At 36.9% G+C, this 25,487-nt stretch overlaps 2 protein-coding genes across 2 annotated transcripts; both read right to left on the bottom strand.

Annotated features, from left to right (window-relative positions):
* Window positions 1–24: 24 nt before the first annotated feature.
* On the bottom strand, window positions 25–1,181 carry fabp2 (fatty acid binding protein 2, intestinal). The gene is made up of 4 exons (XM_006787145.3): window positions 1,037–1,181; window positions 650–822; window positions 323–430; window positions 25–192 (listed from the first exon to the last, which is right to left on the bottom strand). The coding sequence occupies exons 1-4, from the start codon at window positions 1,101–1,103 to the stop codon at window positions 142–144; spliced, it is 399 nt and encodes a 132-aa protein (XP_006787208.1). The 5' UTR covers window positions 1,104–1,181; the 3' UTR covers window positions 25–141.
* A 4,296-nt stretch (window positions 1,182–5,477) lies between these two features.
* gucy1b1 (guanylate cyclase 1 soluble subunit beta 1) lies at window positions 5,478–24,599 on the bottom strand. The gene is made up of 13 exons (XM_006787144.2): window positions 24,483–24,599; window positions 24,070–24,143; window positions 21,546–21,646; window positions 21,306–21,424; window positions 17,375–17,572; window positions 16,072–16,302; window positions 15,792–15,908; window positions 13,614–13,747; window positions 11,704–11,901; window positions 10,304–10,541; window positions 9,498–9,638; window positions 6,960–7,114; window positions 5,478–6,767 (listed from the first exon to the last, which is right to left on the bottom strand). Exons 1-13 carry the CDS (start codon window positions 24,483–24,485, stop codon window positions 6,641–6,643), a joined length of 1,836 nt encoding a protein of 611 aa, XP_006787207.1. The 5' UTR covers window positions 24,486–24,599; the 3' UTR covers window positions 5,478–6,640.
* Between the last annotated feature and the right edge of the window lie 888 nt (window positions 24,600–25,487).

The raw sequence follows: 25,487 nt of genomic DNA, 5'->3' as shown, positions 1-25,487 counted from the left end.
CAAGCACACAAATCAATAGGCAGTTGTGACTTTATTAATACAGCTATTAAAATATGATGAGTTACATGTTGTTGATGACTTGGCACAAAACTGTATGTAACCCTGAAAATGTTTCAATTCGGTTCTTTAGATGGATTTGGTCTAACTCCTCTTGAAAATCCTCTTTGCATCCACACCTTCGTAGGTGTAGCTCTGTTGAAGAAAGATTCATCAATTACAGTTGTTATTTAACTTCACATTTTTTTTATATCGGGATGAATATTTATATTTCTGAATGTATAATCTCTATTTTTTTTATGCGTTTGTAGGAACTCTGCCTTGCCTGTATGAGTTCATCTCCTTGAACAATTCTGGTTGTCGTCAGGTCTTTTCCGTTGTCCTTTCTCTTGAAAATTCCCTTCAACACGTCTCCCTCCAAGGTCCACGCACCCTGAGAGTTGAAACCAACAATGAGGAAATTAATAAAAATAGAGAACAGGCAAGGAGGGGATATTGTGCAGAAGTCCAAAGGCTGACTAGGCTGTTTGACACTTTTATGGTTGCAGTATTGAACAGAGGGCAAACTCAAGGCTTGATGTAAGGATTGTTGACTTATTAACAGGGACTCAAAAGTCTAAAGTGAGTGAAACTAGGAGCCACTTTAACTTACTGATAGTTCTGTTCCATCTGCAAGGGCGTACTCAAAGGTGACTCCAAGGGTAAATTCAATTTCGATGTTGCGGAAATTGCTGCTCTCCTTGACGTTAAACTTGTCTCCCTCCTGCGCGATGATAATCTTGAGGTTGTCGTGAGCAGCCAGCTTCCTCTTCACCATGTTAACTCCTATGGATAGACACAATAAGGTCACAATAGATTGAGCAATGTCAGGAAGTTTTACCTGTCTAAAGGCTAATCACTTATAATGCAGTCACAAAAAAATGTGCATGACTATCAGTTTGGTGCAAAGATTATATTTAGACATTAATACATCAGTATTCTTTATTTAAGAAAAAATGAAGATTCAGAAGCAGCTTATCAAGGCAACTCTAGCACTCACCCAATTTTTCCATGAATTTGTCATAGTTCTCACTTTGAGTAACCTTCCAGGTGCCGTTGAAAGTCATGGTGGCGGTGAGGGTGAGCTGGAGGACTCTGCAACAAGGAGTGCCCTTTTCAAACTCTGCCGCTCCTTTTAAACCACACACCCTCTTATCTCGTCATCTATCTGATTGCTGATGTGGCCGTTTAAAGCTCATGTTTTTTTTTCCAAGGTAATATCCTAACTGTGTGACAATGAATAGTTAAATGGTAAATGGACTCAAGTTTATAGAGTGCTTCTCTACTCTACTAGAGCACTCAAAGTGCTCTATTGAATGCTTAATAGCCACTTATCCTGAATCTGTTTGCCAAAAGTGTTGGTCACAGCTTAACCACTAACCATATTCAGTGCAGAACTGCAGCATTTAAGTCTGCACTATTTGATACAAGAGGAATATATTAGAATTTTTTTACGTTAAAACTGTAAATCTGTTTTTTTGTTCCTGCCATTTACTATTATTACAGATCCATTGCACATATGCACTCCTCCAAATCTGCATGTAGCTAATGTAGGTTTAATCTTATCATTCATCCAAGATACTGCATCAGTGTACTAGTTGTAATTTCTTTCTTCCACTATACTTGATTATATGTGATACCTTTGTCCTTAATTGCCCATTGCTAATAAACAAGACCTTTGACATCTAAAGTTAATGCTATAAGAAACAGTGCTTGTCTACCACTACTATGTCTACCACCATCTAGTAATTTTATGTAATTAAATTACCACCGGAATTTAATTTAATTTAATTTAATTTAAGGGCATCAAAAACATTGTGAAACTATTAACTAACCCACAACTAACTGCACTATTAAAATTGAAATATTTAAGTTTAACAGAAAGAAAAAAAATGCTTAAATATGCATTAAAATTATTTTAACCTATACCTAACCAAGTGGATGAATGGGATGAATAAAACATGTAGAGCATGTCTTCTCTTTCATCACAGTTTCTTGTCATTCTATGTGTCAAAGAGACCTTTGCCTGACCTTCAATTCCACCTCAGTAATACTGCATCTTATCAGACAAAAGACCTTTCTATCAAGACTGCAGTGATGAAATTCACAGGTGAGCTGGAGCCATAGTTGATCAAGTCTGGTGGAAACTCTTTATAACATAATTATATCCTTTAAGGTTTGTCCAGTTTGTAGTATAAGTCATAAAAGCATGTGACAAATGTGCTGAAATAGACTAGACTGAAAGGGTTGAATCAGTGATTCAGTGAACTCCATTTTAGTAAATACTAAACAAATGCTGATAACAAATTTCCGTCTTTTTCAAATCCATTCAAGTACAGTCTGGTGCGTAGGTTTTTGGACAGTGACACATTTTTTGTAATTTTGTCTGCGTACTTTACCACAGTGACTTTTAAATCAGGAAATTATATGTAATATAATTGGATAATTGATTGCCAAGAAGTTTTTATGGTCAGACATGGGCTGTTTACTCATTATCCCATGACAAACTAAGCAGCAAAATCTGGAGTTGATTCCAAGTGTTGAGCTTATTTTAGTTATTGTTGCACTGGCAGAATTGATATGAGGTTCAAAGAAATGTAGGTGAAGTAGGCCATCACTAGGCTTAAAACCTAAATAAATATATCAGAAATATATATTAAAAAAAATAAAAAATAGGAGAAATGCACTTGCAACAAGCTCCTATGGCCTGGAAGACCATGGAGGAGGACTAAAGTGAATTTTACAATATCTAACCCAGAAAAACCTCTAGGAAATTCGCATGCATTTGTCAAAGTCAACAATCATAAGACAGTTTCATTAATGTAAGTACCGAGGATTTACAATAGGGTGTAACTGAATGGGGCTGCAGTAAATGCATGGCAGAGCATCTCAAGACGGTAAACATAGCATTTGGTGATGTCCATATGGTCCGGACTTCAGGCAGTCATTGAGTGTAAAGGATTTTCATCCAAATATGAAAAACAATCTTGAACTTTAAATCTTGATATTTGTTAGTTCAATTAATTTTGAGCTTTTAAAAATTAGTTATGTGTTCCTAAACAATTCATGCTGAACCCTTGGAATTAAAGCTGATGGTCTTGTTTGATTTAAAATCCACTGTTTTGGTGTACGAAGGCAAAATTCTCAGCATTGGGTCATTACTCAAAAACTTTATGAACCTAACAGCTTAACATTTGTTGTGCTACCAGAAGTTTACAAGTGAGCTCGTGATAATTCCATGCTGGACCTTGACCTAGCAAGATAAATTTGGGTACGGAAGATAAGAGCACTTGTCCCTCACTCTTTAATAACAGTGAAAGAGACTTGAGCAAGACTCTTAACAGCTTATTAATTCTCCAGAGTGGCTCACTGACCAGACTGTTGTCATGGCCAGAGCCCTTAACGCTGATCACAATCTATAGTAGAACTGATACGGATGATGCCTCTGTTTAAGTTCCTTAGTGCTCCATTTGATGAAGGAGTCACTATAACTATTTACTACATCTGTGGTCACTGGGTGAAACATTTAAATGCTATATTACCTCAGGAAAGTGAAATGAAAATCCAGTTTACCTTTTTCCAATATCTGGTATCTAATTAAACACAACTGGCTCTTTAGCTACAGAGCTGAAGAAGAGTTACTAAAGAAACCTGGATGAGAGGTAAAACATCTTGAAAATAAAAATTAAACAAGTTCAGCTGCCACATTTTCAGTCTCCTTAGACTGGAATGGCCTGGATGACTGAGAACCTACACAGACTTTTTAGCTACAGGTTTACTCCCTAATCTTCCTGACTTTACCATCAGCTGCTAGTATTAGCTTCTGTTGCATTGCTTGAAAACAACCATAGAAGCAACATGGTAAATGTGTCTTTGAGTAGTTATTTTGTTTTTCACGTTCTCTAAAATTTTCTAGGAGAACAAGGTGCCACATTCTAAATTAGATTTAAGGACAATACCTGTAATTTGAAAAATACTTGCCTTGGCCAGTGGTACAGCTCATCCATTCATCCATCCATTCTCTTCCACTTATCCTTATCAGGGTTGCTGGGGGAGGGATGGAGTCTATCCCAGCTACCTTAGGATGAGAGGTTGGGTGCACCATAGACATGTCCATTGATACCTATGGTATCAATTTCAAAATCCTACATCATGTTATTGCATTTACAAGATTTCCAGAAAACGTAACCTCCGACTTTGAAGTTGAAGTCACCGAGATTTGAATTCATCTGAGATTTTTAGAAAATACATGTGGTATCAATTTGAAACACCTACATTGCTTCATTTTTGAGTTATCACATTCACAAACTTGGGTGTCCATGTTCTCTGCTTGCCTGTCCAAGACCCCACCAGCCTCTTACATATGAAGGTAAGAATCTAATTTTAAGCAAAATTCACATTTGGTTATTTAAAGAAAATTGGCTTGACCAATTTTTTTTTATTATTGTACTGCAATAGAAAGTTTATTCTGAATGGATAAGCAGGACAAGAGACACATAAAACAATTTACCTGATTTTGAAGGTAGAGTAATGTGTAAATGTATTGAGCCATTCCTTTATAGTTTTTGTAGGAAAATGGGAAACAGTGATTGCAGTGATTTATTGAAACATGAAAACATACATGGAAATGCAGTATATAAGGCAAAAACTGCGTTTGTACACTTCTAATGTGAATGAAAGTCAACTTTATTTTGTTCTTTGTCGAGATGATCCCACACTGCTTCAGTAATGTTGAGATCCAGACTATGGAGAGGCTAATCCGTGACTAATAATGTTCTATTGTGTGTTTTTCTATCCAGTTATGCTTTTACTACAATGGCAGTGTGTTACCACACTGGCTGCAAAAGGCTGCTTGTAATAAAATCCCTAAAGTTGCAATTTAAAATGAATTCTTTGCTAAGATGTCTGTTATGAGTAAACATTACAGTGGTTCGTCGCTTGAGTTAGGTGCCTTTTTTATGCTTGAATGATTCATAGCTTAGCGTTGACAAATCCAAAAAAAAGTATTCCTCTGAAAATGTTCAGGTACAAGGACTGGACTGAAAATGAGTGAAAAGCAGCCATCTAAAAAGTTGAAAGACCTACAAAAAGCAAAATATTTTAAAGAAAAGGGGTGGCTCAAGACTTTTGCACAGTACTGTATGTGGCCATTACCACAGAAAAGGGCTGCAATTTTCTGACACACCACTAGAGGGAGTGCATCTCAAAAAAACACATTCTTGTGTGTGTGCTATACTTCAGCCTTTGGTCAAAAATAAAGACCATAAAATACTTAAACAGCTACATGATTCAGTCTGAATTTCCTGACGGATTATAAAAAAAATAAATATATGTAGTACAAAATAAAATATCTATATCAAGTAATCCACACTTGTCCGCATTATTTATTAGTTACCTCCAAAATAAACACCAGATAAAACAAGATGTCCCACAAGCACAGAAATGAGGACACTGTGTTTAGTTTATTAATAGTGAATTTGGAAAATATGTTGAAAAATCATACAGTACATAAACTCAAGTGAGATCAATCCAACATGTGATGGAGGCACAAAGTAGTGTCATACATAGCAAAATTTACCATACGTTTTCTTTTTTCATTTCTAAAAGTAATAACGGTTCTTTTCTCAAAAAAGGAATAAATACAAAATAACATGACACAATAAATATGTAGCTTTATCTCAGTAACATACAGTAGAACTGAAAATAGCATTCAATATCATTTAAGCAGACATGAGGTGATTGTGCAATGTGTACAGAGGTAACATAAATATATAAAATAGTGTTAAGTGCTTTTAATACTAAGGGTATTTTAATAATTAAGTAATGGGTACATGTAAAGAACTAATGGCTCAAATGCTTTATGATTTGTGGCTTTTAAAAATACAAGTAAGTCTGTGTAATGTAAAACTGTATATGAATGTAGTTGGCACAGTAGTTTTTATGACAAAGAATTGACATCAGTATTATATATATAATAATATCTAGTCTAAATCTAAATTCTCATTTGTTATAATAATCTTGAAGCCAGTGTAATATATTCAGTGTAAAACTATAAATTCTCACATTTGGTGAACAAGGACAATAATGTAAGCTCTACAGTCATTTTCATTAAACTAATTAGTCAAATTTTTACCTACATTTAATATATTCTGTACCTGTAAAATTTAATATGATGATGATAAAATAAAGTATATTCTGAAATTACTTAATTTGGCTATAAATTGTCTTTTTTTGGCACGCTTCACACTACACAAATACGGCAGACAAAAATGGAAACTAAAATAAAAATAATCAATAAATGTAAATTGTTTTGTTTATTAAAACCTTTAGTGTGTAGTCTAATACACCACTTTGTATGTATCAAACGTATCAAACTTGACTGCACCAAATACTGTATCACGGACCTCTCGATGAAACGCTACACAGCTATAAAATGTAGTGAGGTAATGGCAGACCATGGGTACGTAGAGAGAGGCGGGTGTTTGGATAGACAAATGTGTTTCATCATAATAAAAATATCTGCATATGTGTCACCTGATCCAACCCATCCCTGTGTCAAAATGTGACAGGACATGACCGCATTAATGTAATCCTTCGATGATCCTTAAGCGTCTGTGGGCTTCCTGGAAAGAAACCACACCTTCATTGGCTCCTTCTTTCCTTTCATGGTGACCGGGCCCCGATACTCCAGATGAAACTGAGGGTCGGCATTCTCGGCAGACTGCAAACACCTGCAATACAACGCTACATATCACACAAGCTGCACACTTGCCGTGCTCACGTCCACAGTAACTAGGTTTGTTTTTCCTTGTATATGCTTCATGTTTTATGTCTATTAATGGATATTTTCTTAAAAGTTAAAAGAATAAAAAAATTCTAGCAGTACAACTGATCCTGAAAAATAAGGAGACGCTGCTGCTCACCGGTACGTATATTCAGACACGTTTATTTTTCCTTTTTCACCCGTCGTCTCTGTACGGCTTGTGAGGTTGACCGTATTTCCAAAAAGGCAATATCTGGGCATCCTCTGCCCAATGACTCCGGTCACCACCTCTCCTGTGTGGATCCCAATAGTAATCTGAAAAGAAAAGAGAAGAAAACATGTGATTGAAGCGCATGTTTACACTTTAACCAAAGCAAAATAAATGCTGCAGTTACCTAAAGACATCCCTGTTTCTTTTTAAATTTGCAAACGTAACTTTAAATACATCTCTGCAGCACAGATCATTAGTTATCTGCTGTACATTTATTTGTAAAACAGCACACAACAAACCTTATTTCCTACAAAATGTCCTACTTTAAATCCCGTGTACATTCTAACTCAAGGACTTGAATGAATAATTTATGCTTTATAGAAATAAATTGCAAGTTTTGTGTTGGCACAAATTCTTAAAGCCATCGACTGACATGTGGTTGGTAAATATAAGGTTGACTTTGCCTGGGGTGTCTCCATGCACAAAATTAAAATTTCCTTGTAGTTTCAAATTTGCAGTAAACAGTTCCAAAAGAAATCCTCGACAATCAAGAGACTAATATTTACACTTAATCTTATAGGCACTTCAGCGCTTGCTGCCATCAGAGCATGAACATGCCAGGAGTGTTTGGGACAAATGAGAATCTATTTTAAGCCACAGGATCGTGAAATGATTTGAGTCTGTTTCTGCTACTAAGCTGGGCCCCTCTTTAGCCAGTGCCATGTCTGAAAATAAACAGTCTTTTGTTAACCAGACACGATTTTCCAAAGTTAAGTCTCAACAGTCATTGATATAATAACAATCTCCAGCACTCACTTAAACAACTTCTCATTGCTCATTACTTCAGCACGAAAATACATTCCCAGATGCGCAGGTATAATTATTCTAAAATAAAAATGTGTATATATTATGTGTAATAGAGTAAATGCCTGACACATTAATATGGTGCACTAATATGAGAATTTTCAAACTAATATTAGAAAGCCGACACCGCTCCAAAAAAAATCATCTGTGCCAAAATAACAGATGGAGTGCTTAGAAGCTGAAAAATAATTAAATGTGAAGGAGAACAGTTAGACAGTCAGCGCGCATCACCACACAGAGATAATCCAACAGCTATATAACATACATGTTAGAGAGACAAGATGAAATACATGCAATGCCATTATTTTCCAGTTAGTCCTTTTTTTGGTCTATTTAATTTGTTTTAAAAAATCCTCTGTGCACTAAAGTCTACACTGTTACGTTCTTAACTGTTACAGCCTGTATGTAAAAATGGAATTATAGTTTTGCATTTTCTAATTAATTTCTCTATTTCATTTCATTTCTACCTTTTTTTTTAAAATTAAGTTTAGTTTTAGTTAGTTTCCAGAGTGTTTTTTTTTTCCAGTTTCAGGGTTTTTTTTTTCAGTTTATAATAATATATTTTAGTCTTTTTACTAAATTAATTCATGTATGGAAGACATGTGTCGGAGGCAAGATCTAAGAAAATCAGTACAGGTGTTACAATAAAAACACATAATTTTTTAAAAGGACTTGACTTACAGTCTCATAGTCATCCAAAGTCTCAATAAACACATCCATCAAAGATATAATAAGATTTTTTCCAAACTATCAAACTCTCAAACTAAGCATGTTTCCTCTATATTCTCTTTTTAGTTTAGTTTTCAAAGTTCATTTCAGTTAGCTTTTTTTTTTTTTCAAAAGTCTATTTTTAATTTGAATTTTTTTCCACATCTAGTGTTAGTTTTTAATTTAGCTTTTGTTTACTATAAAAGTCTTGGAGCTGACAGGTCCACAGTAAACTGTCCACAGTGAGTGACTGAGTGTGTTGATTCTCTGCCACCACAATTAAATTTGAACAACATCTGAACTGGCTTTAGACTAGACAGACATATACTACTGCCACACTGAGCTTCAGCAGGTGGAGGTAATGTTTCCTACACCTTCACATTTTCCTTTGCTACCCAATCAAACCAGGACTAATACAGGAAATCTTTCCTCTCACATGCATTAACTTCCCAATTTGGGAGAAATTATTCTGATTAAAACCAATTGTTTTAAAATCAAATCATAAACACACTTTGATTCACTTGTGATGATTCGTCGTTGATAATCGCGATCAGCGAGCGAAAGATTACACTCGCCACTACTGCCTTAAGGCACAACAAAAGTGACGGCTTTGCTGCGCTCTGGTGTGGTTTAGGCCAGTTACACACCTCACAATTTTTGTAACATGGTGGGCAAGAGTGTTCGAGGAGGTCTCTATAGGCACGCCTATAATCTATCAGTGTTGGAAGCAGCTAAAACTATAGAAAAATAAATATATTCTGCTAATTTTCTCAGCAGCAACAGGTATTATTTAAGGTCAAGCAAAAGTACTGTATAAAAAGTTGCTCAGCTCACATTTAGTGGCAATACAATTCCACACAGATAATGAAGTATAATATGCAGGTTTTATTCTGAAACCTGAGATTCATATCACACCTGCACTGGTTCATCGTCCACTTTCACTTGTCCAGCAATCTCCATCATGTCGAGAGCAAGGTGGCAGATTGACTTTGCGTGGTGTGTGCACGGCTCGGGCAGGCCACTAACCGTCATGTACTTATCACCGACTGTTTCCACCTGTATAAAGAAAATAAACCAAAACATTTTCTTATTCGCCACATGAGTGATGTCATGACTTCTTTTTTCTTTTCTGCTTCTATTTACTTTTGCTTCATGTAGAATGATTTGTTCCCACTGTGCAACGGGGGTGGGGGGGTGGGGGGGGTTCCAATGTGCTGTGCAGCCAGAAATAAACTGAAACACCCTGAGATAAACACTTAAACACTTACATCAGCTTTAAGACATTCAGGGACTCTTTAAGCCCTGTTAAAACCCCTGGACCACCTAGCCATTCAGCTTGTAGAGTAAATATTACTTTTTTTGGTGACCCAGTGCCTGAAGCCAATCTCATGGAAGAGGTCTGTTTGACTTCTTAAAGTGCATTCTTGTCTGAAAGCCTGGAGAGTAAATCTGTTGCACGAGGCCTATAAAATGGTGCAGTGCCATTGTAAAACTACACCCTGTTTAGATGTTGGTACTACCCTAAGTTAACTGATATAAATACTCTGTAACTGAGTTGCATGTGCATAATTGCATAATATTATTCAGCAGCTTAGTGCATTACAGCTGCAGAATCAGACCTCCAGAGTAGAAGCAAAACTTCCTCCTTTCTGGCCTTTTTATTGACCACAAATTTACACCAGTATTCAATATTACGTGATGGTAAAGTTCTTGCTTCTGACCTTGTATACATAAGGGTTCTTCCGAGAGTCTGTCAAAATGTCAAAGCGTGTGTAAACATCATTGAGCAGGTTGACGATCTTGATGGCTCCTTCAGCTGAGGCGTGCTTGCTGCAGAAAGCATTGAACCCGACAATGCCACTAAAGAGGATGGTCACGTTGTCATAGCGCTTTGCCGGCACCGGGCGTTTGTGTCGCAGCTCATTGGCAACAGATGGTGGCAGGACAGAATAGAGCAATCTGAGAAGGAGAAGAGAAATGAACCTTCTGGGCGAGAGCACGGTGGTGCTGGGGACGCCGGGATGAAGTCCGTCCTTTGGATCAGCATTTTGTTTGCACAGACACCACCTTTTGGTCATTTTGCTGTGGAAGCTGCTTTCAGAAAGGAGGGTGGTGTTTCTATGGTAACTGGTTAGATTATGGCTGCCTCTTAAAAGCAAAATACCTTCCTTGATGCATCATAATCTTAGGATGAATGATGCATACAGATGGCAAACTCTAAAATGTATTCAGAAAAAAATAGTATATATATACAGCGCTTAAATACATATATTTAAATCTAAAATAGTTAATATTTTATGCACAGCCTTGTACCTCTAAGTTAAAAAGAAGCAAAAACAAAGAGTGATGTAGCATCTAAAAAGGCAACAACAGTGCAGCAGCAGTTCTCTTAAAATTTAGAGAAGCCATGAATTCAAATCAATGTCTGGAGCCCGAGGCAATCTGAGTCCAGAGAATGGTCAGAATAATAACGTGGGAATCCAGTGGGAGAGTGAAAGTCTTTTCCTAAGAGAAGATAAACTGCTACAGCGCTCTTAATAAAGATCACACTCCACCCTTCTCCGTCTCCAGCTGTCACCCACTGCTGTGACAAAATACAATGGCAGGCCTTTTTCTGACAGGGACTGAAGAGAACCTGAAATATCAGCCCCTGCTTGCCCTGCTGTCATACATCCTTAATGCAACTTTATTGTACTGAGACCTGTGTCTTTCTGTATTGTCGGTGATTTGCCCTTAAAAGGGAAAACTGGTTAAGGCTTCTCTTTATCTCCCTACTCAAGACTTATAATAAACAATCTTTTTTTTTAATCATTTTTTTCCTAGCAAATGAATCATGACAGTGCTATTGGAGATTTATAGTAGTGAATTTGGATACTACACACAACCTACAGATAATGACATAACTAGAAAATGTAAATGACGTCATTTAATACTTTCTTTTGTTTAAATAAAGTGAAAAAATGAAGGGAGACAGGCAAAATGGGTTAAAGCTGCATATACTGGCTACATTATGTCAAAAAACTGATTGAGAATTGGTGGGTATAATACCTGTAATTAATGAATATCTGACCCCACACTGTACTTAAAGACTACTTTAATGAAAATATAAAAACAGTCAAACCTATCTGTCTTTTTCTTTTCGTCCTCCAGGGCTCGGAGTGTGTGCTGGAGGCGATCCGTCAAGATTTCCAGCTCTTGGGTCAGTTTGTACTCCTCACGAAACTGCTCGCCCAGCAGCACCAGGTCGCGCGTGGCATCATGCAGCGGGATGTCACTTAGGTAGAGTCCCCGCCGTGTAAGATCGTCCAAGTTCATAACACTGACCAGAAAAGTAGGAACAGGTCAACAAAGCGAGGGCAAAAAAAAGTGAGAGTCATAAATTATAAGAGATTTTTGCAGAGTGAAGCTGCTGGAAACATTTGATTTGTGTCTTGCTGTTCTTGTTCATATCAAGAGGTGTTATAAATTATACAGGGCATAAAAAATGAGGCATGAGCAGTGAAATCATCATCCTCTTGTGAGGGCTGAGAGCACTGTAATGTTTCCAGATAAATGCTGCTTTTTGTGTGGTGAGGTCAGACGCTGTGCTGTTCGGATCTTTTCTGGTCAGGTTGCATCTCGTTTTCATTCATTAGCAGTTAAAGTCCTCCAAGGCAGCAACCTTTAGTGAAAACACTCATCCTACAATCTGCAAACTGCCTTCAATGTAAGGGGACAAGACCTTTTTAACCCTGCCATCTCCTGGATCGAATAGTTTACTAAAAAATTCTGAATGATTACGTAAGAGCTACAGAGGATAACGGAGGTCACACTCTGGCGATCTACCTGCCCATTGTCATTTCCAAAAGGCCAAGAGGAAAACACTTCTGAGTATTCTGTGTAATTGCTTGATTAACAGAGTGTGTAACTACATGGAAAAAATAACCTAATTTTCATTAGTGAGATTATAACAGATCAAAATTACAAGTAAATCAAAAACAGATCTTCTGTTGATGTCTCTTCTACTTTTCATCAATCATTTTCTTGCTCTAATTAACTACACTTAGACGTTTTACACAGAATACTGTCTTTGCTACACTATACACTGTTAAAGGATAAGCCTTGTAGTCATCTAGACCAGGGGTGTCAAACCACCATATATAGCAATGCTAACCTTCATGAGACCATACAGCACAGTGAAAACACATAATTGTCTCCTTGGTTTTTGCTAACTGATGTTTTTGATGACTCTGGTGAGCTTCCTTTTTCCCCTGAAGTTAGATCTATTTTTATTGTCGACACTTTGAGTGTGATTTTTGAAATCTTTAATGTTTGCATATGACCAGTATGTCCATTATTCTCAGATTCTCCAGTTAACTTTGTCGTTTAAACACTCTGGCTGTTTGAAGGGACCTAATTAGTCTCCGTGCATCTAGCATCAGCATAAGCATCGCCAGCTGGACATAAGAAATGCTAAATGCACAACGAAAAACATTATTACAGATGTCCAACAGTATATCATCAGTGAATATCTGGAGGAGGACTTAGACAGAGAACCACTAACTCTGTAATAGACTCCTTCTGACAGCAGCTCTGATTCAAAGTAGCATCCACCTCATCTGTGTTACGTTAGCTGTCTTAGATTATGGTTAGACTATATATCCTGAATGTTAAGGTTTGTCTCAGCTCGCTGTAATTTGCAGACATTTTTAGTTTTTTCCAACACTATCATGTAGCATTACAGCTCTAAAAGTGGAAATTCGTTTCTTATATTTTGGTTGGAAACAAAAATCACAGAAAGAAAAGCACATTGTAAGTAACCTTCATGCATACGAGCAATTAATAGTGAACAAAACTCTTCCTTTAAAAAAATCAGCTTTATTTCAAATATTGGTTTACAGAGATAGATTATACTCTGCTGTAAGTCAAAACCTTGAACCTTTAGATTTCAAGATGTCTTCACCTGAAATCTGAGCATTCTCATTCTGTGGGTAAAAGTAACATTTTTCTGGTGTGCATTTTCAGTCAAGGCTTCTGCAACTGATGGCTTACCTGGGTGAGCAAAGAAAAAGGATGTTCTCAGCCTCTGGCAAATAAATCATCTGTCCTTTCAGTCTCAGACAGCTGATCTCCACCCCCGTCAGCTCGTCCTCATTCTCTACAGTCTCCACATTCAGCAGGCCCTCCTGTCAGGATTACATCCCTCTTATGAATATTTCATGATGCAGTGCGTTCATTTCTAAATGTGCTTCCAAACTGGGCGCCAGTTTAGCTCGCACTTTATTTTTAAATCTGGCTTTTCATTTTAAATGTTACATTTTTCAGCGCTCATTACATTAAATTAATTTTGATTTTATTGTGTAAAGAAAAAAAAATGTAAACTCTTCTTTTTTTGTCAGGGCTTACGTAGCCATGTAGCTTATGCCCCAAGAATGGCAGTGCTTCAAGGGTCAGTCTTGTCACAATTAATCTGAGTATAGCGGTCGGGCCCTGCAGCTATTATTTTGTCACTTAAGAATTAACCATCCCATGAGAAACCAGACCACACAATTTTTAAATTTGAAACTATTTTCTATTCTTGCTCTATTTTTACCTTGTGACTTTTCATTTGACTTCACACTGACCAACAAAGGTATATTCTAACTGTGCTGCATGACCCTCTTTGCTCTATGCATAAACATAAGCATTGTAAAACTGTATAGTAACTGTATAGCTTCTATAAATTGTAAGGTTTTACATTTTGTCATCATTGATTTAACAAAAACTGAGATAAAACATTGAGTGAAAAATGCATACACTCAATGATGTAGTAGATTTAGATTCATTTATGGACAGCTCTCTTAAGGTCCAATAATAGCATTTCAGTCAGATTGGGGTCTAGACATCTTCATGCTTTTCTTTTTCAGCCATTCTGATGTAGATTTACTGCGGTTTGAGGTTGAGTTTGAGCCAAGCTTGAGCTGTTGGGCAGGTTGACTCACATTTGATTGTAGAATACTTTGGATTACAGAGGAGTTCATGGTCGACCCAATGGTGCCTCAAAGGTGCCAAGATCGTGTGGCTACAAAACAAGCCCCAATCATCACCACCATGTGTGGCAGTTGGTGAATTAGGTGTTTTGTTGGTTTTCACCTAACTTGGAGATGGGCATTGTTCCAGAGATCTTGTGGTTTGTTCAGATACAACATTTAAGCTTTAAGTCATTTCTCTTTAGAGAGAAGAGGCTTTCTCTTGGCAACCCTTCCAGACAACTCATACTTATTCAGTCTCTTTCTAACTGTACTGTCGTGAACTTTAACATTAGACATGCAAACTGAAGCCTGTAGAGTTTGAAATGTAGCTCTTGTTTTTTTTCTGCAGTTTCTCTGAGCATTCCATGGTCTGACCTTAGGGTGAATAAGCTGGGAAGTCCACTCCTGGGAAGAACTGTCTTGAATGTTTTCCACTTGTGAATAATTTTTCTCACTGCTAAATGATGGATTTTAGAATATTTGGAAATGACCAGAAAACCCTTCCCAGAGTTATGAGCAACAGCATTTGCTTCTCTGAGATCATTTCAGATGTCTTTCCTGCTGGGCACTATCTTTACACTCACCTGAATGCTCCATAACAGCAAAGAGCCAGAACTTCTACTTTTACAGAGATGCTCTTATTTGCTGACAAACAATTGATCAAGGGAATTTGATCATCAGCACCTGACTGCTACTTACCCTCTTAATTACTATGAAAGCAGCACGGGTACACTTACTTTATCACACTATTTCTGCATTCTGGTTTAGTTTTTTGTTAAATAAGTAATGTATGTAAAAGGTCAGGTGATGTTATTTATCTGAGGTTGTATTAACCCAACTTTAAAACTGGCTAGGGACCATATTATCTTAATTATGTTTTGATACCTAAAACCTTAGAATATAGACATGGTATACTCACTCTTTACTCTTGAATTTACATATTATTTCTATTTGTTTATATGCTCAGTGCTCCCTGCATGGGAACAATTTCCTTCTCCTTTATTTTTTTTCACTGAGCTCCACAGCATCAAATTTTACAGCGCTTCTAAAAATATCAGTGACCTTATGAATATTAACACACTGTTAACACATTCTTTCAAACCACATTTTAATTAATTAGACATTGGTGTATTTTATTGATCTATTTCCTCTGCTAAACTAATACATGAAAAGTGATTAGCCAAACGCACTCTTACAAACATACATGTTTCATACATACCTTGCTACGAAGAACGAAGACAGTGTTGATGTGGGAAAGGATGCCATGAAAGCTGAAGTCAATGTGAGGACGTACCAAAGAAAAAACTGAAGGAAGGATACAGGTACCCGGCTGGAGCTATATGATAAAAATATCCATATGTTAGTAACATTGAATTTATTCTTTATATTAAACTATAGCATTATTATTGATAATAAAAGACAAAACAAATATTTAAAACATAATTATTTGCTCATTTCTTGAAATTCTGAGTTTGGGAGAACTGAATGTGAATGCAGACCTGTGGCAGGACTCGGTAAATGGCGTTCCCACACTGTGTGAGCATCAGGTCCTTGTCAAACATGAGGTGGAATGGAAAGGCCTTGCAAAATGTGTACGGGCTGATTCGAGTCTCCTGTGTGCCGTTCTCTTCAAAGCCATCGAGATCTTCATAGAACGCCTCTTCCTCTGACTCCTTCTCCTCAATCAGAAATTTGATGTGGTCACACTCCTCATTTTTGGGTTGGATCATCTGCATCACGTGAAGTTCATCAGTTGATAACATATTGACGACACTGATGCAAGACTAACTGTGTTGCACATCATTAGAGCACTATGACGGCCTCAAAGAGAAATCTGAACCTCAACGTTGCAATTTTCATTTCATAAACATAATACCAATAATACCAATGTTAATTTTGCATTTATTATATAGAATTAGGCGGGTAATAATGACAGAGTCCTGTGGCTTTATGGGCATAAGGCATGCTGACGTCAACCTGGTGTCTCTGCACCCTGTTGCCACAGCAACACTGGCTAATATTTCCAGAAATTGTGTGTCACATTTGGAGCGTCTGCCATTTTCTGTGCTTTCATTATAGAATTGCTGAAAGATATTATCCTGTCTGTACAATATGATTAAGTTTGGGAGAAAATGTCACCGACTGAATGAAGAGGAAAAGCTCAATCTAAACACAGTAGACGTCTGAGGGGAATAACGTGCTGCAGGGAATGGTACAGATTAAGGCTGAGGCTTTGGGTGGCCTACAATTAAAAAAAACAAGCGTAACAGTTTTTAATGCTGGTTTGTTAGAAATTTTTAATTTGGTGCTACTGAGATTAGCCTGGTTAAGTTAACATTTTAAATGTGGCTTGTTCTTCTATTCCCTCAGTCATTTTTGGTTCAGCCGCAGTGAGAGAAAAGTTTAAAAAAAATGAGGAGCAAGAATAAAACTCCTTGAAAGATTCCCACCGTCTCTATGCTGGAGACTCTATATCTTAGATCTAAAAATATCCTGTGACTCACAGATATTATCCAAAAATTCACTACTCAACTGCAGCTGTCACAGTGTTCCCATTTGGGTATTTGAGTAGTTTCTGTTGTTTAATCTTCACGTTACAGCCTCGCCACTTATATTGTGTGACACAGACTTACACATTCTGACACAATGCAATGCAGGAACACAAGAGTGCCTTTGAATATTGTACCATAAATTAAAGGGGAGCGAGAAGAAGTCATATCCGTTCATTAGCAGTGACAGAGTGAGCCAAAGAGTCGAAGGTTTCGCGATGCACAAAAAGGTAACAAAAACAACAAAGGAGACCTTCATCTCTATCTCTGTTCCGTGGATTTGCTGAGCGACGGTTTTAATGATCCCAATCACTATGTCTTGCAGGCCTTCTCTCTCCGAGTAATAGTGAAGAATCAGATTGTTTCCTTTCTCTGCATCGGTGCAGCGAAACGAGGGAGCCCTCATCCCGGGATAAATGGTGCCCAGGTGATCGTGGAGAGCATCCAGATTCTGAAAATTCAAATCAAAGAAAAAATATGCAACAGCCGATTGTAACACGACCCTCTATGTTGTGCAAATAGAAGAAGTTCAAAAGGTGAATAAAAAAATTAAAAGCTCAGCTGGGTGTTCATCATAAAACCTCATTAGACCACATATGACAACAGTAAGTTATCTTTAACTATTATCGCATCATGTGATCCCTACTAAAAAGAAAACACCTGCACAAAGAAGCTGCACTCCCCCACATCACGATTTGCTTCTGCCCTTTGAAGTGCTGCTCCTCCTCTACTTGTTTTTTGTGAAAATGCAGACTGCGGGCCTCATGCAAGAACCAGCTGTACAAACAGATGTCTTACAAACTATGAAGGGATAGGCTCGTTTCTATGCAGGGTGAAAATAGGCTTGTTTCACAGAGTGCGACTTAATCTGAATGAATATGATTAAAAAATCCTAACAAACTTAATGCAAAATGAAGGGCACTACATCATAATCATCCTAGCACACCAATTTACTGAGAAGTACTATTATAAGCATATTTTGTCACAGCTGATTATACATTTTAGTAATTACTGAACACGGGATGGAAAGCTCGTGGATGATGTCTTCTATCATGCTGTTGTACACAGCACTGTTACCCTTCGTACTGTAATAAACTGAAATCTAATAACCCAGCGACTGTTTTCGCTTTGACCTTGCTTTCTTTTTAGTATCTGACATCACACAGCCTAAACTATAATTAGAGCATCACTGTGTTTCACTGAAATATCTACTCTTTCTAGAGGTTTTGAAGTCTTTTAAAAGAATACTGGCATTTCTTAAGTTTGCTGATTTCTGACAACAGAATGCGGCGGCACAGTGAGAAATTGTTCCTTTTATTAAAGAACAGTGTTGTGCAAAAGACTTGTGCCAACCCTTATTTCTTTATATTTTGCTTCCAGGCAGCCAGACATTCTTGTAATCTTTAAAGTGGTCTTGACTGATAGTTCTTCAGGCTTTCTAAAGTTCTTTCAAATAGTACTGCAACTAAAGATAATTTTGGTAGTCAACTAATCTGCCAATTTTTCTTCGATTAGTCGATAAGTGCAGCACGGGGGCACGGTGGTTAGCACTGTTGCCGCACAGCAAGAAGGTCCTGAGTTCAATTCCACCATCAGGCCGGGGTCTTTCTGTGTGGATTTTGCATGTTCTCCCTGTGTTTGCGTGGGTTCCCTCCGGGTACTCCGGTTTCCTCCCACCGTCCAAAGACATGCAGCTTGTGGGGATAGGTTAATTGGATAATCCAAATTGCCATTAGGTGTGAATGTGAGCGCGAATGATTGTCTGTCCCTGTGTGTTGGCCCTGCGACAGACTGGCGACCTGTCCAGGGTGTACCCTGCCTCTCGCCCTATGACAGCTGGGATAGGCTCCAGCGCCCCCCGCGACCCTGAAAAGGAGAAGCGGAAGCGAATGGATGGATGGATAGTCGATAAGTCTTATCTCCGTTTCCTGGGCAAACCTCCTGTTTTAAGCTCACCTGCTCTAGTCTACACACCTGTGAATGTCACCCTGTGATCTCGTCCCACAGCAAATTAAAATAATATAAATTTGAAAATAATCAAATGTATTTTTAACATTACTCAATAGGACTGTCAGAATAAAAATAAAATAAATACAAATACGAAATAATACAAATTAAAGTGCTACTAGCATTTAAACAAAAGCAAGCGTCATCCTGAGAAGTTTCCAATAGGTGAGCTAACATAAGCATCGCAGTACAAACAGTACAAACTCTAACCCTAACCCTTCACATAAACATGGTTTCAACACGATGCACTTACTTAACTTTGGGTGTTTTTTGCGTCTAATATCTTTACTTATATTAGTAAATAGACTGTAGTGAACAGGTCACTTCAAGTAAGTTTATAGAACTGTGATGTTATATATCTAACAATTTCAGCTGTCCCCTTGGCTAGATCTCGCTTGAAAACCATGTTTTTAATGTCAATGACACTTTTTACCAGGATAAATAACGGATATATAAAAGTCACTTAGCCAAAAACTGATTGCAGCATCTACTTTGTATTAGAAATGTTATTTCTGGCTCTAAATTACTTGATATTCTTCATGAGAGATATGATTGACCTATTTTTAACAGTTTTTGGTCAGCAAGTCATTTATAACAGCTTAAATTCCCATAATCATTTTAGATATGCACTGCAGTAGTGCTGTAGTGGAAGGAAAGCTCTGTTTTGCACAGTCTGCATTTAACTTTGTTTGTTTTATGTGAAATGTGTTCACTTTTTTTTTTTTAAATCTTTGCTTCCATTTTCTTTTATCCTACTGTTTAGTAGTCGCGCTACGTTATTCTTCGTTAGTACTGAGTGCAGTCTTGGCAGACAATATAGACAATACTGCCCCCATGGCTTCCTGTAGTGTATTGCAGTTACAAAAACACATTTAGGTGGTATTACGATATGACGGGAAAATTCGCATTGACAAATTTTTATAGTCGACTTGATTGATTACACTGATGAATCGTTGCAGCCCTACTTTTAAAGTTGCTTTTTGAACAAAAAACCAAAAACCAAAGAAATAAAAAACAGCCATAAAATAGTATTTTTGCACCGTCAAGGGGATTCCCAAAGAGCTAGAAAGCTAAGCTGAAAACTTGGGTTATCTCAAAAAACTGGACAAGCCGAGGACAAAAGAAGAAATGGCAGACCTAAAAATTATCTACAGCAGTTGAACTTTATCTGAAAGCCATGTCTCAGAAAAAGGAAACAATTTAGTAAAGACCTGACACAGGACCTGAGAGATGTCAATCTACTGTTTGCTGAAGTGTCACTGGAAGGGTGGCTGTTAAGAAGTCATTGTTAAGGAATGAAAACAGGGAGAAAGAACTGAAAATGAGTGGCAACAGGGCTACACAGTGACTGTCTACAGTGATCTGTGATGGATCCTGTTCCATGGAACAAAAGGCTTCCAACTTTCAAAGAAGAGTTTTGAATGTCCTTCAAAAAGCCTAAATAACTATTTATGAAGACTACTTTTTTTTAAGAAAGGCTGTCTCAGAAAGTTCAGGCTGTGTTAAAGAATAAACCTGGTCACAGCATTACAAACTTTCAAATTGTATTTATACAGTATTTCTATTTATGTTTGCACATCTTTCAATAAATTGCTACACCTGTTTCCTATTTTACTATTAAAATATACAGAACTGAGGGATAGGCCAAGACTTTTGCAGAGTACTGTTCTACAAGTGTTTACTTAACTTGAGGCCTTTACGTTTGCTGATTTCTAGCAGCAGAATCCAGCTGCACAATGTGAAATTCTTCTTTGTTTTACAGTATAACATTATTTTTTTAATTTACTGCAAAAGTGGAATCTTACAAATACTCCCCGAACAAACGGTATTTATCAGCATGAAACGACCGATTTACAACAATCCAGTGTTTTCACATGACACCCAAAGTTGATTTATGCGATGTAACATATCCAGCTGACCTTTAAGCTAAAAAAAATAGATATACTACAACATAACATTTTTTGTGCTCAGTAAATTATCGTGTCTTTCAAACTTTACAGCCACAGTGTGTTAAGTCTGGCTTTCTGTTAAAAAGCCTCAAATCTTCAGCCTAAGATCCCTCCAAAACTCTGCAGAAAATATCATACAAATGTTTTCACAGGCTAAAAACTCAGTGTGATGAATAAAACCTCCTCTCATCTTCAGTTCGCTCCTAAAGGCAAAGAGGAAGACTCTACCTGCAGGAATTCACGAACGTTTGAGCCCAGCACGCGTAAGATGGTGTCATATCCTGACTCCTGGCAAAATTCAAAAAACATCTTGCCAAACATCTGCAAGATCTCTCCCGCATCAACTTCTGCAAAACAAAACAAAAAGCTTATTAAAATCGGGCAAATGTCTGCTAAAGCTTCATTTGTATCCTACATCAAATTACATTTATTTCATTTCCAGGGATTTAAAATCGTGCTGTTACTTACTGAGAACTTTGCTTGCAGCTGCAACAAGATCATATGTTTTGCCATCCTCATATATGATTCTAACGAGGAACTGGCCCTCAATATCAAGCTGAGCCTCCCTCCTGAAAACAAAGGGAAGCTGTTACTCACAAGCTACAGCAAATGTCACAGCAGAAGTAAACAGTCTCGTAGGCAACTTGTTCAGGAAACCACTAGCTTTGGCTTTTTTGCAATTGCTTTTCTGTTTACACCAACAACTCGACACCAACGGTTGGGTCTTCTTTCATGATATATATTCAGCTGGAAACATTAAAAAAAGCTTTTGATATTGCTTTGAAGTCCTTGTATGAATTGCACTGCTGAACAAGCAGAGATAGCTAATCAGGTTTAGATCTACTGCAGGTCCTTTGATACAATGCACTCCAAGCTCCTGAGTACATTTTGCTATTTATATCTTAGAAAATCCAATTTTCACAAAATTGTCAGAAAGCTTAATGAGCTTCTGATTGCAAATATTTAACTGAGTAAACAGGAATGATTTACAGGCCTGACCAGCAACCACAATTTTATCATAATGTATCACAGCTGGAAAAACATACCGAGCTTTGAAAAAGTAAGAATTCTGATATAAATAACTGAGTTCATGAAAACCTTTAAAAAAGCACATGACGGAACCTGGTAAACTGAGCACTGAGTAACAGTGAGTTACATTTGGAGATGTAACATATAACCCTGAGCTGTAGCATGCCGCGCTGAAGCATGTTTTTTTTGTGGTGGCTGGAAAATGACCACTCTGAAAACATTTACAAAAGGCAGCTGCAGCTCACAGGGTCATGCATAGGGCATAGAAGACTACAGATGAAAAATAAACTTCACTTTAAGCCAAATATTTCAACAGCTGAAGAAAATGGCCATAATTCTGGGGAAAGGACTCATTAAGACTAAACCTAAAGTTGACTAAACTTAAAGCTCATATAGTGTAAAATATTTTATTTTATGGGGTTTTGACAATTGGAGCACATTTGAATTATACTTTACTGTATATGAATAAACAAAGGATTCGTTAGTTTTGCTGCTGTATCCTTGTCCATCTTTAGTGTCCATATTAGACATATTAAGAGGCAACTGCCTCGAATGCCACCTCAGTCTAAAATGAGATAATAAGCTTACTTGATATTACTCTCAGTATCAGCTCGAATGCTTTAGTTTCAAATCCCACTAAATCAGACACTGTGTCTCTTTCCTAAACAAGGTTTCACTGGCAGAAACCTGCAAACAGCACTTTCATTTGTCATCTAAAGCCACTATGTTCACAGCAGCAGATTGTCATATTAGAGCTGGTCGAGTCCCACTTATCAGTTTGTTCACAGTGTATATATCATAATGTTGTTTGCCAACTCCATGAACTACTTTGCATCTTCACTTTCTAGACATGACAAAAGTACACTCTTTTATAGTAATAGTTCATAGTTATTTTTATACTGGTTTTATTTTTTATCTTTATTTATTTTGTTGTTATTGTTGTTGTTATTTCAGAGTGTGCAATAAAGTTTCCTGTCTTTTGATGTGACACTGTGCGGTTGTACTGTCTGGTTAATGCTGATCTTTAGCAATGTTTCCAGTTGCATCTTTAGTGATTCTCCTACTGTTAAGTCATCGTGTTTTGTCCAAAGGGGTGTACTTGCAGTTTTTCTTTGAAAAAATGTAAAAACATCACAAAAGGATATTGCCAGCTTTTTCTGCAAAAAAAATAAAAATAAAAATAACAGAATTAACACATTCACTTAAGTTACATTCTGGTGAAAAAGGCATTTTATTCAGTGACTAATAACATTTTGATTACAGCAAACTTACTAGGCCTAAATATAAGAACCTGATAAGAAATGCTTATTTAAAGCAAGAAATGGCAGATGGATTTAGAGAAGAGAATTATTTTTTTTTTAATGTTAAACCCCACTAATAAAGTGGATAATCTAAACAGTAAACAGCAATTATGATTAAAGTTCCAGAGGTCAACCAGTTCTATGAAAAAGTAAGATTACATTTTTACTTTAAATATTTCCACTTATAGGTAGCAAATATATTCAAATATAGACAAACATGACAATAATTAGTACTTGAATTTACTTGATATTGGTGATTATTTATGCATATTTTTACATAAGCAAGATTTTGAATGCAGAATGATAAGTTTTTGCATTTCTTAGTAGGTTACTTCATCAAACAAGTCTGTACTGCATATTTATTGCAGGTTACTTGTTACAATTACAACCATAATGGGAAATAATAATAATAATAATAATAATAATGGCATTTTGTCACTTCACCAACTAACTTTTGGTGTGAACCTACATGAGCCTACAGAGGGTGGATGGTATTTAGGTTAATCTGTTCCTGCTGGTAACACTGTGGCAGTGTATGCTGCTGGGCTGGCTGTACAGTATACATTAGGCCTGGCCTGTGTCCTTGTTGTTGTGATCTAAGTTGCTACAGTGTAACCTTTGATACCAACATGGCTGAATAGTAAACACATCCTGAAACTCACTTGATGTCTTCCCACACTTCCGGACCGTAATTCCTCAAAACGAGGAGCTCCAGGGCGTGATTCACAAAACCATACTGTAAATTTTCAAAAACACGAGCAACGTGAGTTATATTTCATAGAACGAACGCAATTTTCTTAATATATATATATATATATATATATGTATAAATATAAATATGCTTGTTACATTAAATATTCTTAAACATTTTATGACCTTTTGTGTTCATGTACGTTCTGTCCAGCTGTTAATATATTTTAATATGAGGATAATCATGGATATTATTGTAAAAACCGCTACATAGCGGTATTCCAACAGGAAACGACAACCGCAAATACACCGTTTCGGGGGGGAAAATGCTACTTACTTAATTAGTATTCAAACACAATCGGAAATATTAATGTTAAATACTTACCATGATGTCCGCTGTTTCTCGTTTTCTTTATTTTTGAGCAAAATTGTTAGAATCCAGCAAAATCTTCATCGTTTGGTACAGATGCTGACTGTCTCTGGGTCCAGCTCCCGTTTTTCAGTCAGCTTCTTACTGACAGCCAGACTGTCCAATAACAGATCGGCAATGGCGTTACGTAAGCAGACTTTGACCAATGGCAATGAAGCTGCTGTTGCCCAAGTGATGCTGGTCAACCTGCACTCTCCGTACATAGTTTCTGCTAAGAGCGTTCAACTGTAATGCCCTGATAATATATTCTGATAAACATGTTGACAGTTTTTCATTTAAACTTACCTAAAATCATCATTTTGAAAAAGTATGCGGGGTAACAGGGTTTATTATTGATATTAAGGGTAGAAGTAGCCAGGTGATACACCTGGAACCACAACTATATATAAATATATTTAAAACAGACCTACTTTTCTTTTTCAAAATAAAGGTCATGCATTTATGTTTCTACTAAACAAGGCTATAAGTAATGAAATATTAACATAATTAATATTAAGATTAAGAATAATAAGTGTTGCCTATAGCAAAATACTTCCTAATAACTCTGTATTTTATAAAGGTGTTAGTATTTTAACCTGTCTAGCACACATCAGGGTTGTGTTCATTCTTTCTGCAGCTACACACAGATCCAGATTAATTTCTTTCATGGTCTTATTTTTAAAATGATCCTCACTTTACATGTGCACCTAATATTTTTGTTGCTCTCCATGCAGCATTTTAATGCTGTAGCTGGTCACATAAAGTTTAAAAATGTTATATGCTATTGGTCTGATAAAGTCATTATATTTCATTAAGCAGTGATGCAGCGATTTATCAACCCAACACTGGAACTAGCAGGACACCAATGGCATTGGTTGGATGTTTATTTCTTTTTTATTTATCAATGCAGCGCCTACATGCAGTTTGGTCAGTAATAGAACAAAATGTATTCTCTTTCAAGACAGTATGATAATGTACTGA

Source organism: Neolamprologus brichardi, chromosome 6, assembly GCF_056152115.1.
Source record: "Neolamprologus brichardi isolate AB-2024 chromosome 6, ASM5615211v1, whole genome shotgun sequence".
NCBI lineage: Eukaryota > Metazoa > Chordata > Actinopteri > Cichliformes > Cichlidae > Neolamprologus > Neolamprologus brichardi.
Note: the sequence above shows the minus strand (reverse complement) of the source record. Positions and strands in the feature narration are given on the sequence as shown.